The sequence below is a fragment of the Trachemys scripta genome, chromosome 4 (assembly GCF_013100865.1).
Source record: "Trachemys scripta elegans isolate TJP31775 chromosome 4, CAS_Tse_1.0, whole genome shotgun sequence".
NCBI classification, from domain to species: Eukaryota; Metazoa; Chordata; order Testudines; family Emydidae; genus Trachemys; species Trachemys scripta.
The window spans coordinates 94,514,997-94,528,350 of record NC_048301.1 but is presented as its reverse complement, the minus strand read 5'-3'; the positions used below and the strand labels follow the sequence as shown (position 1 = coordinate 94,528,350).

Here is a 13,354-nt window from a genome sequence, read left to right as displayed (position 1 = left end):
CCACAAACGTACTCTTCTTGGAGAAGCACATACATATCTAATCAGGGACACTTTGCAACGCCTAGGATTTCTAATATCTGGTGTAGGTGGTTCCTTGAGTCCCATTTTGTTCAGCCTCTTGCTACTTCACAAAGACAGGGCGAGTTTTAGGAATATCCTGTCCTGCCTTTGCTTCCTTAAAATTCCCTCCATTTCCATGTCAGTCAAGAGAGAAGCTTTCTTTGTTTGGTCAGTTTCTGACCCAGTCTGATTTTGGAAAAAAAGAGAGAATGTGTTGCTTGGCAGATAACACAAAGGCCCTAAACTTTTATTTGGAGAGTTTTAGTTCCTTTTATGTGTTAGGCAATGTTTATTTTACAGGTGGAGTCTAAGAAAGGCTTAGTTAAGGCTTCTCAGATAACACTGGCTAGACTGATATTGGGATGTTATTGAGACTTCTAAGGCAGAAGTACCTTCTTCCCTGATTAGACTTGGGGCTCATTTCTCCCCTGAAGGAAAACTATGGCCATTAGAAGATTTGTAAGGTCTTGGTTATCTTGTATGCTCTGTCCTTTAGGGCTTGTCTCACTACATCTGTTAGCTCAAATTACTACATTCAAGTACTGGCACTCATTCAAGAATCAAGCTATCCTAACATGAGAGAGAACAACCAAACTGCGAAGCAGCACTCGAGTCACCCATGCCCCAGGATGGGGCCAGCTCATCCTGGGGCCAGCTAGCTTGAGTTTTAAGCACCACTTAACTCAAGTTATTTGTGTGCAGATGGGAGTCAGATTAGGGGCAATGTTTGAGTATTAGCCTTGCAATATTTGGTGGGTTTTTTTAAAAGCTTCAGCTCCTATCAGGTGATTATATGACCATCACAAATTCCATTTACAAAGAAAAGTTTCTAGCCCTCATGGCTGAGGAGAAAAGCTTGAAAACATGACCACTAAACGCTCAAACCAACTTTGACTTAAAAATCATGACAATTTTTTAAAAAAAATCTTATTTTTTAATACTTGGGTGTAGTAGTATTAGAACAGAGGAGAATTATGTACAGCTCATAACAGTGTTTTAAATGAAATAATAGAAATGGATAAAATTTATTTCAGGTGAATTACTGCATCTCAGCTTCAACAATTTGGATAATATTGAGGGGTTGTGATTCTAGATACCGCAATGAATGTATAATTTGTGTGTATTAAGAAGTGTTATTGTTCATGCTTATTGATTAGTGAAATTTTCCTCAGGGCAGGTGGCAGCTTGGGCTCAATCAGCTCCGCTCAGTTCATGCTTGGTGGCTCTAATCTAAGCCATCTTTCTGTTCCCTTTTACCCTGACTCTGACCAAGGACAAAAATGTTGCCTGTGGTGATAGTTTAGAATGGGGGAATGACTTGAGATGCTGGTGAATTTAGGCCAGATGAATAGATTTAGTTCTTGAGCTGGTATGTGTTGGGTAAAATTTTCAACCCCTAGATACCAGCACCATTTTCATTCTAAAGTCCATTTTCAAGGCAATGCCTAATCTTAGTATAAAAACTCACTCTAGATAAATAATCTTCCAGAGTATCAGAAAAGGGCCACGTTTTAAATATATTTACACACAGTGGTACAAATATATATTCTGAAGTTGTTTAACAGCTCTTTCCTCAAGTGTGACTTAGGCTAGGTCTACACTGGGGGGGATCGATTTAAGATATGCAAATTCAGCTACGCGAATAGCGTAGCTGAATTTGATGTATCTGATCTGACTTAGCCCGCTGTGAGGACGGCGGCAAATGGACCGCCGCAGCTCCCCCGTTGACGGGGCTTCTCCTACCTGGGCTGATGGAGTACGCGTGTTGATTCGGGGATTGATTGTCGCGCCCCGACGAGACACGCTAATTCGAACCCCGAGAGATAGATTTCTACCCGCCAATCCAGGCGGGTAGTGAAGACAAGCCCTTAGGCCAGCTGCCATGATCTCATGAGGACTACTTCATTGGCTAAGGATTGATGAGTGCACTCTACCCCCACACCAAGCCTGTCATGAATGCAAAATGTGGGGCTATAGAGCTGGTGATGCTGCCTTTACACTAAGGATTTTCTTACATGATGGGAATCACCAGCTGCCCCTCTAGGGCAACTTTTTATACCTTGTTGCACTGAAGAACTGGGCCTGAGTATTTTATTCATGTTTATTGAAAGATGTATAAGTGGCTCCCATTGCTTCCACAGCAGAGCACCTCTCCTAGTTTAAGCAAAAGGTGCACTTAAATCAAGTAAAATTTCCTCACAGCTTGCCACACTGAGGAACACATCAGCTCTGTTATCTGCCAAACAGATAAACCATACACTGCTCCCTGACATTTGCCAGGTTCCAGATCCTTTGCACTGTTCATGTTCGCTAATTAAAGGCAGTGATCATCAATCCTTCACCCTCCTTGTTCTCTTTTCATTTCTTAGCAGTTTTTCACTCACTGTGTTACCCTAATACATATTAAAGGGACAATGCGGATGTGTAAGGGTACAAAACCATTGTGGGAAGGTTGCTTGAAGCTGCTGACCTGGTGCATCTGCAGTATATTGGAACCATTGTTTTATTTGTGTTTTTCCTGCTCTTTCCCATTGCTCAGGCCTCAGTCTCTTGACCACTCACCCACCTTTTACTTCTGGATGATCTTTTCCCTGTTTTACCACGTTAGTGCTGTTTTCTCCATGAATTGTGGCTTCAGAGACGATAGTGGCCCATTTTCCTTCCCTGGCTCACAATCATGGAACAGTTGTGCAGTTAACTCTGTTTTTTGGAGTAACTGGTGTTGTTGTCTAAGGCCATGGGATACTGCTACAGAAACCAAATATCATCCTCCATGTTGGAAGGTGGGGCTCTGGGCTGCAGAAAGCACGCTGCAGTCAGCTCCAGGCTCTGGATATTATTATATAATGTTCAAATAAAAATAATGTAGCTATTAAAAAAAAAAGCTGTCCATATCTCCTACATAGGGAGCGCGACATAGAGAAGATGTTTTGGGCTCTGAATGACACAACTATTAGCAGGACTTTTACTCTTTTGCTAACTTGCTCAGTAATATAAGATGTGTGAAGACTGCTAGATTGACAAGGACTGTCCATTTTGTTGTATCGTGTAAGTGCTGCTACTCTTGATTTTGATGGTGTAACATTTAAAATCTCCTTCCAGATTTTTTAATTTAATAATATTTAATTAATTTTTAATTTATATTTTGGCTAACACCAAAGAATACTTGAGAATTACTCAGGATAATATAAGAACCACATAGTCAAGACACACACTTTTTCCATCCTGTGAACATAAGGACAGGACTATTGTTCCCTGAAAATAGGATGTACCATTCTGACATAGTGCATTGCAGAATTGCTGTCAGGGATCTGTTTTCAACCTGCCTAATGATGAGGTTTTGCATCTAATTAGACAGCTAACAGCTCAGTTTGCTGATTTTGTGTATGCAGATTTAGGCTAATGTGTAACTGTTTGCACATGCAAAATTTGGTTTTTGAAGTTTGGCCTTAAATGCCCTGTAATGTACTCACTAACTTTGCATCACTACCATAATTACTTATTCCAGATAGCTCTGACATGTGGTCCAGGCCCAAACTGAAGGAGGAGCAAAGGGAGTGCAGATCCACTTTTCACATTCATCTATCTATGCACAGAGAATATGAATAAACTACAAAAGGGACAGGAGTGTTCCACTGCTGGAGGTGACACTTTCCAGAAAAGATGTAAAATTAGATTTAGAGTGGAAGGTGGCGGGGAGGAAGCCTAGTTAAATAATTGTATTTTGTGTAGGACCTCCCAGAGAGGGTAGGCAAAAGGAGCAGTTTCCCCTGGACTCACTGTTTTGAGAGGGCCCCCAAGCCCATGGAATTTGAGTAAGTGGGCTTGTGACCTAGGGCACCAGGTCACAGCACCATTTGAATTTGGCTCAACGGGAACCCCGTGCACCAAGTCACAACATCACTCACTCAAGTTTGGCCTGGCTGCCCACCCCCCATCATGAGTGACGCTGTGATCCCATGTACCAGATTGCAACACCCATGTGGAGCCAGGCCCAGCCCCACAGGCCAGTAGCTGAGTGTGGGGCAGGCTTTCTTTCCAGCATGCCCCCTCTGCCCCTGCTTTCCCTCAGTGTTTTTGCACTGATAATTTTTTGGATTGGGTGATTTAGTTTTAGATTTTGCCCTGGCCCAAAAAACTTGTATGTGGCCCTGGTTAAATGCTCCATTTAACAGGTGCCCCTTCCAGTGTAGGTTCCTTATTTAAAAATGTCCCCACAACAGCAAACCAATACAAATTTGGATACCTGTCAGATATGGATATGACACCTAACTGCACCTTCTAGTCAGATACCCTGCTAGTTAACTTCAATGTGACCCAGTGAGTGGTGAGATTTAAGGTCTCTAATACCTTAGTCTTCAACCTGCAATTAAAATAACCTCTTAACTTAAGTCCTCTCATTCTCACTGGTACCTTGCTTACTTTACCTTGTGTTTAACACAAACACGACTCTAAATTAACATAACATTTGTTCAACATGGTGAGAATAATACAGATCATGTAGAGATTATATAATATAAAGTGAAAATGAATAGGACATCATCGAAACGTCATGAACCTTGATGTCAGTAATGTTTAGGAGGGAGATTTTTAAAGAAAATTTTAGTTGCATTAAACACCATGCTCTCTGGCTGAGAAAGCAGACCAACTTTAGACTTTGAAATCCTGTGTCCAAAAAGTATGTTTCAAACCGAACTAGAGTTTTAAAATAATAAGTAAGTGTGCTTACAGTCCTCAATTAAGCAAATTATTTAAGCAGGTCAATGCAAGAACTTGTTTGCTTAAAGTTAAGTATGTGCCTAAGTACCTTGCTGAATCAGGATCATAGCTTCTTTCATTGGAGGATCTCAAAGCACTTTTACAAAGTAATTATCCAATCCTCTCTAAACCTCAGCAAGGTGGATATATTTTCTCAGCCTCAATTTAAACATGGGAAAAAGACACAGAGTAGTTAAGGCCAAAATGCTCACACCGGAATTCCAAAGGTAGGAGACCTAAAGAAGAGACCAGATTTTCAGCTTGGAAGTTGTAGAGCATTAGATCCTCTGGAAATCATCTGCTCCTTTAGATGTCCAAGTTTATAAACTCGCATTTGAAAATTTTGGCCTGTGTGACTGTCTAAAGTCACAGAGCAGAACTTGAGAAATCCACAGCAAGCGGCCACCCTTGCCTAAAACAGTGGGAGTCGAGGATTACAGCCTCTAAGGAGCTGCACAGTCACTGGGACATGTGTCTTCAACTTTTCACTGTCTAGTTGAGGTTTCCATTAATGTGTTTGCAGGACTCAAGTAGGATTATATTTTACTTATATACATATACGTTGTTTGTTATATACACATACTTTGTCTGTAATGTACTGTATTAAGGAAAGAAAAGTAAATGATAAAAATATTGATGAATGCCACTTCTATAAGTGAAAATCAGATTATATAAAAATCAGACTATCCTCACATTTGTAGATCTTATATTTTTAAATCATGCAATTTGATAGCACCATTTACAGAATTGTGGCTGCTTGGCCCTCATTGTAAATTCTTCTTCATTTCAGGTAGGAATGAATTGATAGCCAGATACATCAAACTTAGAACAGGGAAGACACGGACCAGGAAACAGGTAAAACAACCCAATTGGAAAGTGTGCATGTCAGCGAATAACAAAACGTGGCATTTTTGGCTGCAGTGGCTGTCAGTGATTCAGCTCTGTTGAGATAATGCATTGATTTCACTGTTATGATTAAGTATGTGCTTTTTAAAAATCCATTGTTTGATCTGTTCATCATTTCAGTGACCATTTATTGGGCACATTCCATATTAATCTCTCTACATATGTAGCTATTATCTCATAGTGAAAAGAGCATTTCATAAGTCAAACTAACATAAGACATATTAATTATTGCATCATTGTTATTATTAATTAATGCATCATTTGCATATAAAGAAAATATAGAATTTAACAATTGTTTTCATATGGTGAATAATGGAACAATTAAATGTCTGGCCACTTCACCTAAACAAGAAAGTTACTAGCTGTGGATATGAAAAATAATAAATAATGAGTATTCAGAGGACTCGTTCTACTCATGCTCCCTATTCATGGTCAGTGGTTGCTATAGGGTGAAATAGAGTTGTTCCCATAAGAGCTATGCGTGCTGTTGTTCTGTAACCACAAAAAGATTTTGTTCATAAGTAAGTCAGCATAAACCTCTACCAGCCTTTAATCTTTTTCAGAAGATTATCACATATCAATTAAGTTATCACATATGACTAGATCCTTTAATTGTTATATTCACAGTGATTAGCCATCTCACAAATGCACACATAACCTTTGTGTAGTTTGTGTTGAAGTTACTAAACTGGTTCACTAGTGTGAAAAGTTTGCAAATTACACTGTCCCTTTCCTTCTTTAACTTTGAGCACAAGCTTCCAGGTCTCCTTATTAGTGTGTGTTATGGAGGAATGGGGAGACGGGGGAGAGGCTTTTATTCAGGCATGCAATGCTTGTTTTGTACTGTGGTGAAAAGTAATGCTGAGTCAGCACAAATGAAGATGGCCTGCTGCCAATGCTCGTATTTAAAGCACATTGAATTGGGTGACATTTTCCCCCAGGTGATGTTCTTTGTCAATTAGGAAGCAATATAAAGTACAAGGGATGAAAAAAAGCCATGAGGAAGGAGAGAATCTGCAATTCATAGAGACGGAACAAATAACACATTAACAAAGAAATCCATAGCAAAGGACTAAAGCTCCAAGTTCTCTTCTGTTATACCTGGGCAACCCCCATGAACTTGGGGTTGCACAGGTGCGGCTAAGAGCACATTACAACTCATTGGCTTCAAGCACATGACCAAATCCTCAGCCAGGGTAAATTAGCCTAGCTCCATTTAAATCAATAGAGATATGTTGATTTACACACCAGAGGTTCTGACCCCCCCCCCCCCACCCGTCCCCTGTATATAAATAAAATACATCATGAATACATCATGAGTATTTTGACACAGTTTGAGTCTCACTACTTTTGAGAATCTCTCAACAAATTAAAATTAAAACTTGAAATTGCAGAATTGTGCGTACCATGTAACCTTCAACACCATTATCCTGCGAAACTGAAAACAAAAATTACCATTGTGACAATTATGCATGTCTGTTGAATTATCAACTTGCTTACTAGTCTGAATAACTACAGACTCTCATTCCTGGGTTGCTTCATTAAGAAGCCTCGTAAAGTTGGCCCTCAGGGATCAGAATTTGTTTACATATTACAATACGTTTTTTTCCCTAACAAACATGAGTTGCTTTAAGGTACCACAACAAAAGGATTTTTCTAAGTGATGATAGTAATATTTCCTTTCCCCCTCTTTTTATCTGTCGGGTCTGTTTAGCGTCAAACCTGTTCAAGGGTAGGAGCTGTTTCTTACTATGTGTATGTACAGCATCCAGTACATTGGGGCCCTGATCTTAGTTCAGGTCTCTAGGTGCTACTGTAATATAAACAATATGGTGGTAGAGAAGTTTCTCTAGCAATTTTTGTTATGGTTGCAGTTTAGAGAAAATCATATTAGGCCCTGCAGGGGGCTGAGCAACTCCTGGAGGTTCTAAATGCCCTCAGCTTCTGTTTAGATTGGTTGCTCAGCAGCGAGGCAGGATTTAAAAGTATAACAAAAAATAACTAGATAAGTTCATGGAGGATAGGTGCAGCAATGGCTATTAGCCAAGATGGTCAGCCCCATCCTCCGGTGTCCCTACACTTCTGACTGCCAGAAACTGGGACTGGATTACAGGGGATGGATCACTCGGTAATTGCCCTGTGCTGTTCGTTCCCACTGAAGCATCTGGCACTGGCCACTGTTGGAAGACAGGATACTGAGCGGGATGGATCATTAGCCTGACTCTGCCCGGCCGTTCTTATGATTTAACCCATCATCACAACAGATTTTAACACATACTTGAGAAAATATGACTGCAAAACATGGCCCCCAATCCCTCCCTCATCAGTCAGGCAAAACTTCCAGTACAATTGATCCAGTGTGGGACTGGGTCTCATGCTTGCACATATTTTTCACTGACGTAGTGCATGTAAAGACAGTGGGCCACATTCAGACCTGGTATAAATTGACTTCAAAGGAGTTGCCTGCAGTTATTATCAACGTGGTAGAAGCATGACCGATATTCATATTATAAAGAAATGCAGCATTATTTCATGTTTCTTTAATACCTATAGTGTATCAATATTTTATCAGTTGTTAACAAATGTAGCTCAAAACACAGCCTTGGTGTAATCACTTGAAGTCATAGAACACGATAAATTATTGTTAATATTTCTTGATGCTGTGTCAAATAAAGTCTCTCGTTCAATGCTGAATGCTACAAGGGCCTGATTCTGCAAACCCTACGAATATGGATAGTCCTTATTCATGCAAGAAATCCATTTGATTCTTTGCATGAGTAAAGACTCTTTGGCTGTCTATAGGGGTCGTAGGATTTGTAACAAAAGAGCAAGTGGTCCACACCTAATTCTGAACAGTGTCATTGGTTCTCTCCTGTAAAAGACTATATAACTTGATAGATTAAACTTTTTCTCCTTAGTCACGTCACTGCAGTGATGGTCTGTGTTATTAAGCCTTGGTGCTAAGAGCTAGGCATCTGGCTGGGAATGTGGTATCTTTAACAGCAGAGCTTACTGAAGATGCAAATAACTTCCCCCCACAAAAAAAGTAATTTAAAAAGATATTTTAAATTTGATTTCCTTTTTGTTTTTCTTTTTCTTTTTCTTTTCTTTTTTCTTTTCTTCTCTCTTTTTTTTTATAAATCTGAACAATGTAGGTGTCTAGTCACATACAGGTCTTAGCAAGAAAGAAAGTTCGAGAAATTCAAGCCGCCATTAAGGTACGTTTGGCTTGCCCAGTTGTAGGGGGCTTTTCATCTCCATGGTTACAGGCTTTTCCTTTGTTTTCCTCCCTTCCCCTACCCTGCAGGTGTCTAGTCACATTCAGGTTCTTGCCAGAAGGAAATCTCGTGATTTTCATTCCAAGCTGAAGGTATGCGCTTTTCTGCTTTTGGGCTTGTGGTTGCTATGCATTTCATTTCCTGTTTTCCATGGTGATTGGTGAATGCCTGGTGCTGTGATTCTTGTAACCTAGTTTTCTTGCATGTGGTAGCTGTTTACATTTCTTTGTGTTTAATCTCTGATTTCTGCACTAGCATCCATATTAAAAATTTTAACACTCTCCAGATACAAAGTGAGCTACTCTTTGTAACCACTCAGCACATAAACATGATTGTTTTTAACCCGTTAGTTTTTTAACAGTTTAGTGCTAGATTGTTAGTGTATTTAAATAAAAGGAGGGTTTTTTATTTTTATTTTTATTTTTTTTGTACACTTGCACACTAAGAACATTTCCACAGCGATAATTGGGATTGTGATGCTTCTTTTCTGTTCCAAAATGCTTTTAATCTGTGCTTTTGAAATGCTTTCAAGAATACTTAAAAATAGATTATTTACTCTAAGAGCCAGACAGTATAGTTATTAAGATTGCTTTAGAAACTGCAGGCTGAAATTTCCACAGTACAGTCTAATATAACTTTAAATTAACTACTGTACATGATTCCCCAAAGATATATTCCTTTCAAAGTAAAATATTTACATTTATCTTAGTTAATCTTTGGAGATTCTCAATCAGCATCATGTTGGGGGAATATTAATATGTTTGTTTAATCTAACTTGATCGAATTGTACATGTCCCCATTTTTCCATGAAAGGTCTACCTAAAACTAAAAGGAACCTCTTGGAAATGATTAATAAGGGTCTTTGCACATTTTCCAAGGGACATCTTGTGTTACGTTTTTAAAGTTGCCTGACATTACTTAGAAATGCAAGGAGGTTTTAGAGTTTTTTAATTTTTTTTTTGTTTACAAAAAGCAAAGCAACTTGTAAATCTTTTATTCCCCCCTCCCCCCCCTCTTTTTTCTGAGTTGTTGTTTGGTTTTCTCCCCTCCCCCCCCCCCCCCCTCCTGGGGTTATGAATGAGAACAAATCATGTTTTTGTTCTAGCTGAAAAGCAAAATATTTCAGAAAGTAATTTTACAATACAAAGTGGTGAGTGCTGGGGAAGCTTACCACAATCTTGAAACTGCAATATGTAAATAACAGACTGGCTTTATAACAGGCCTACTTGATAGAAGCATTTGGTTTTCAGTATGCAGTGGGCAGCATGCAGGCAAGCTTGTATGGCTGTGGTGGCTGGCTTTTTAGCTTCACTGGCTAAGCAGTTGGGGTTGATGAAGAACTAAGGCAACTTAAGCATACTGCTTTTTAACCAAGGGTGCAATAATACAGAGAGATGTAGCAATTTAGGCCAAAATTATCAAAACTGAGTGCTTAAAGTTAGGTACCTAAACCCATATCTAAGCATCTAAATAAGTGGCCTGATTTTCAGAGGTGCTGAGTACCTGAAGCCCTCATTGACATAGATAGGAGCTGTGAATGCTCAGCAGTTTGAAAATCAGAAAATTTAGCTCTATATTTACTCATTTAAATAAGAATCTAACTAAAAAATTGGCCATAGTGTTTGGAAAACTTGAAAAAATATTTTTGTCCATACCCTAAAGTACCATCAAATATGAAAAGACACTATTTTAAAAACAAAAATGTTCTTTATTACTGCACCTACTGTACAATTCCTACTGAAGCTTTTCACAGAGCAAGGCAAAAAACTAAACTTCAGTGATACTTAAAAGTCCCCTTTTCTAGTTGACTTTCTGTAGGCACTTACCATAAATTGAGCTCAAAAAAGTATCCTGCTAAGACTGTTGGTTTTAAGGAGCTGTGTAAAGAAGGAACAGTCTTCTAGGACAACAATTTATTGTGTAATGGTTTCTTTAATTCCTACACTCTCAGATCCATCAGTGCTGATTGATGGATTGCAGCTCTACCTCAACTGAGTAACAAGCAATGGACTAGTGAAAATTAGGCCACCCTTCTGGTGCTACGAATTCCCTTCACACTCAGGTCTCACTATCCCTGCAGCTCTACAGAAGACATTCACTTCAAGTCTGTGGAAGAATTACACAGCAAGGATGGAGAAAGCAATTTTTTAAAAGGGCCATTTCAATTTTCACAACAAGCCCTGTGAAAGGGGCAGCAAAAGGAAGGAAATGTGTCCCTGAGAGGCACAGTTCCCTCCACTCTCTATTTGCTCCATGGTGGAGAAATTAACCAATACCAGCAGCAAATTGTGACCAGCGCCCTCTTACTAACATATGCAGGCTCAGGTATGCTTGCCAGCACATTGAGGAGAAGGGGCAATGCCAAGACTCTGCCTATTTCCCCACCTAACTGCCTCAAGAGAAGTATTTATACTGTACTCAGAATACCGTCCTTATATGACTGGCTTTTAGGAGGAAGTGACACAATTTGACACCTCTCTTCAAATTCCTTGTTCAGAAGAGTGTCCAGCATGTTGAAGGGAAGGAGGAGGGAGAGGGACGAAGCCCAGACTGTGCCCAAGCAGATGGCCCCTCGCTGCCATCTTGTTGCACTTGGCATTTCTGTGTCTATAACCTGGCTCCTGCTCTACCTGCACAATCATCTCTTGACAAATTAGAGCTGCCACTTCCTCCTCTCCCCTCCCCCACAATGGAGGAGCTGAAATTTTGAGGAAGAAGAAGATAATACAAGTACTCTAATTTCAGTGAGGAACACATCTACTGCTCTACCTCCTCATGCAGCTGAAACCACTCACTCAGAAAAGGAAGAAACGATTCTTTTGGACCTTAGAAGAAACCTCACCCCTCCAGATAATTTGTGGAATTACCTGATTTATGGAACAACTAAAATTTCTATATCTAACTACCCATGCTTCCCAACATATGCTGAAAATTACCTTAGGGAAACGTTATTTGTTTGTGGTGGAAGAAGGATTGGATACTTCTTGGCATCCCTGATTTTACATTTCATTGTCCATGCTACAGTAAAGACCAGTTACTTGTATTTTGCTATAACCAGATCATCACGTGTAAAATCATCTTTGGGGTTAGTATTAGCCAGCACATGAAAAACAACCAGTGTCAGAGCATCTGGGGTAACAAGCGAATGCAGTTATCCTGTATCTCACACCTGCATTATCCAGTTGTGCTACCTATTGGCGAATCAAGTGGTCCAGCACTGAGCAAAGGCCAAAGATAACTTTTATATAATGTTATATGGGTAGTGTTCAGGCAATCAACTGACATTTTAGACAACCTGTGTCTAAGCATCACGTTCCTCAACTGTAGTGTGAGGGGAAAATCTTTTTGCTTTTGGAAAGAATTCAAATATCCTTTTTGTCTGTCCATAATTACCAGTTCAGCAAGAGATGCTTGATGGCCTTAGTCTCCTAGGTCTCCTTTTCTCTTGCCTTGCCACAAGATTATTCCCTAAACATGCTTCCACTTACAAAATTCCCTTGCAAAAATCTGGTAGCATGTTGAGGAGCAGCTGTGCAGTTGCTTTGTTGCTATTCCTATAGGCATTTTGGGCTGAAATGACAACTGGAAAATAGAATCATAGAAATGTAGGGCTGGAAGGGATCTCAAGAAGTCATCAAGTCCAGCCCTCTGTGTTGTGGCAGAACCCAGTAAACCTAGAGCATCCCAGTATATTGCACTGGTCTTTATTGAATTTCATCTTGATGAATTCGGATCAATCTCCAATTTGTCAAGGTCATTTTGAATTCTAATCCTGTCCTCCAAAGTGCTTGTAACCCTTCCCAGCTTGGTGTCATCTGCAAATTTTATAGGCATACTCTCTACTCCATTATACAAGTCATCAATGAAAATATTGAATAGTATTTCAGACCCAGGATTGACCCCTGTGGGACCCTACAAAATATGCCCTCCCAGTCTGACAGCAAACCACGAATAACTACTCTTTGAATACGGGCTTTCAACCAGTTATGTACTCACTTTTTAGTAATTGTATCTAGACCACATTTCCTTAGTTTGCTTATGAGACTGTCATGTGGGACTGTGTCAAGATATATCAAATCCATAAAATAAAGACATATGTCCACAGCTTCCCCATATCATTCTTTAGGCCAGTAACCCTGTAAAAGAAAGAAAATAGATTGGTTTGGCATGATTTGTTCTTGGCAAATCCATGCTGGCTATTCCTCATAACCCTATTGTCTTCCAGATGTTTGCAAACTGATTGTTTAATAATTTGTTCTAGTATCTTTCCAGGTATCAAAGTTAGTTGACAGGTCTGTAATTACCTGGGTTCTCATTTTTCCCCTTTCTAAAAATAGGTACCAGGTTTGCCC

General features: G+C 39.6%; 1 protein-coding gene across 6 annotated transcripts in view; it reads left to right on the top strand.

The window, feature by feature from the left end:
- Positions 1–13,354, top strand: part of TEAD1 (TEA domain transcription factor 1) — a 221,972-nt gene that overhangs the window by 147,311 nt on the left and 61,307 nt on the right. For 2 of the 6 annotated variants that reach the window (XM_034769979.1, XM_034769977.1), the window contains exons 4-6: positions 5,609–5,673; positions 8,880–8,942; positions 9,032–9,094. In XM_034769979.1, coding sequence (XP_034625870.1) covers positions 5,609–5,673; positions 8,880–8,942; positions 9,032–9,094 — 191 coding nt within the window. The remainder of the gene's footprint in view (positions 1–5,608; positions 5,674–8,879; positions 8,943–9,031; positions 9,095–13,354) is intronic. The other 4 variants (XM_034769982.1, XM_034769980.1, XM_034769983.1 and 1 more) reach the window with 2 other exon arrangements.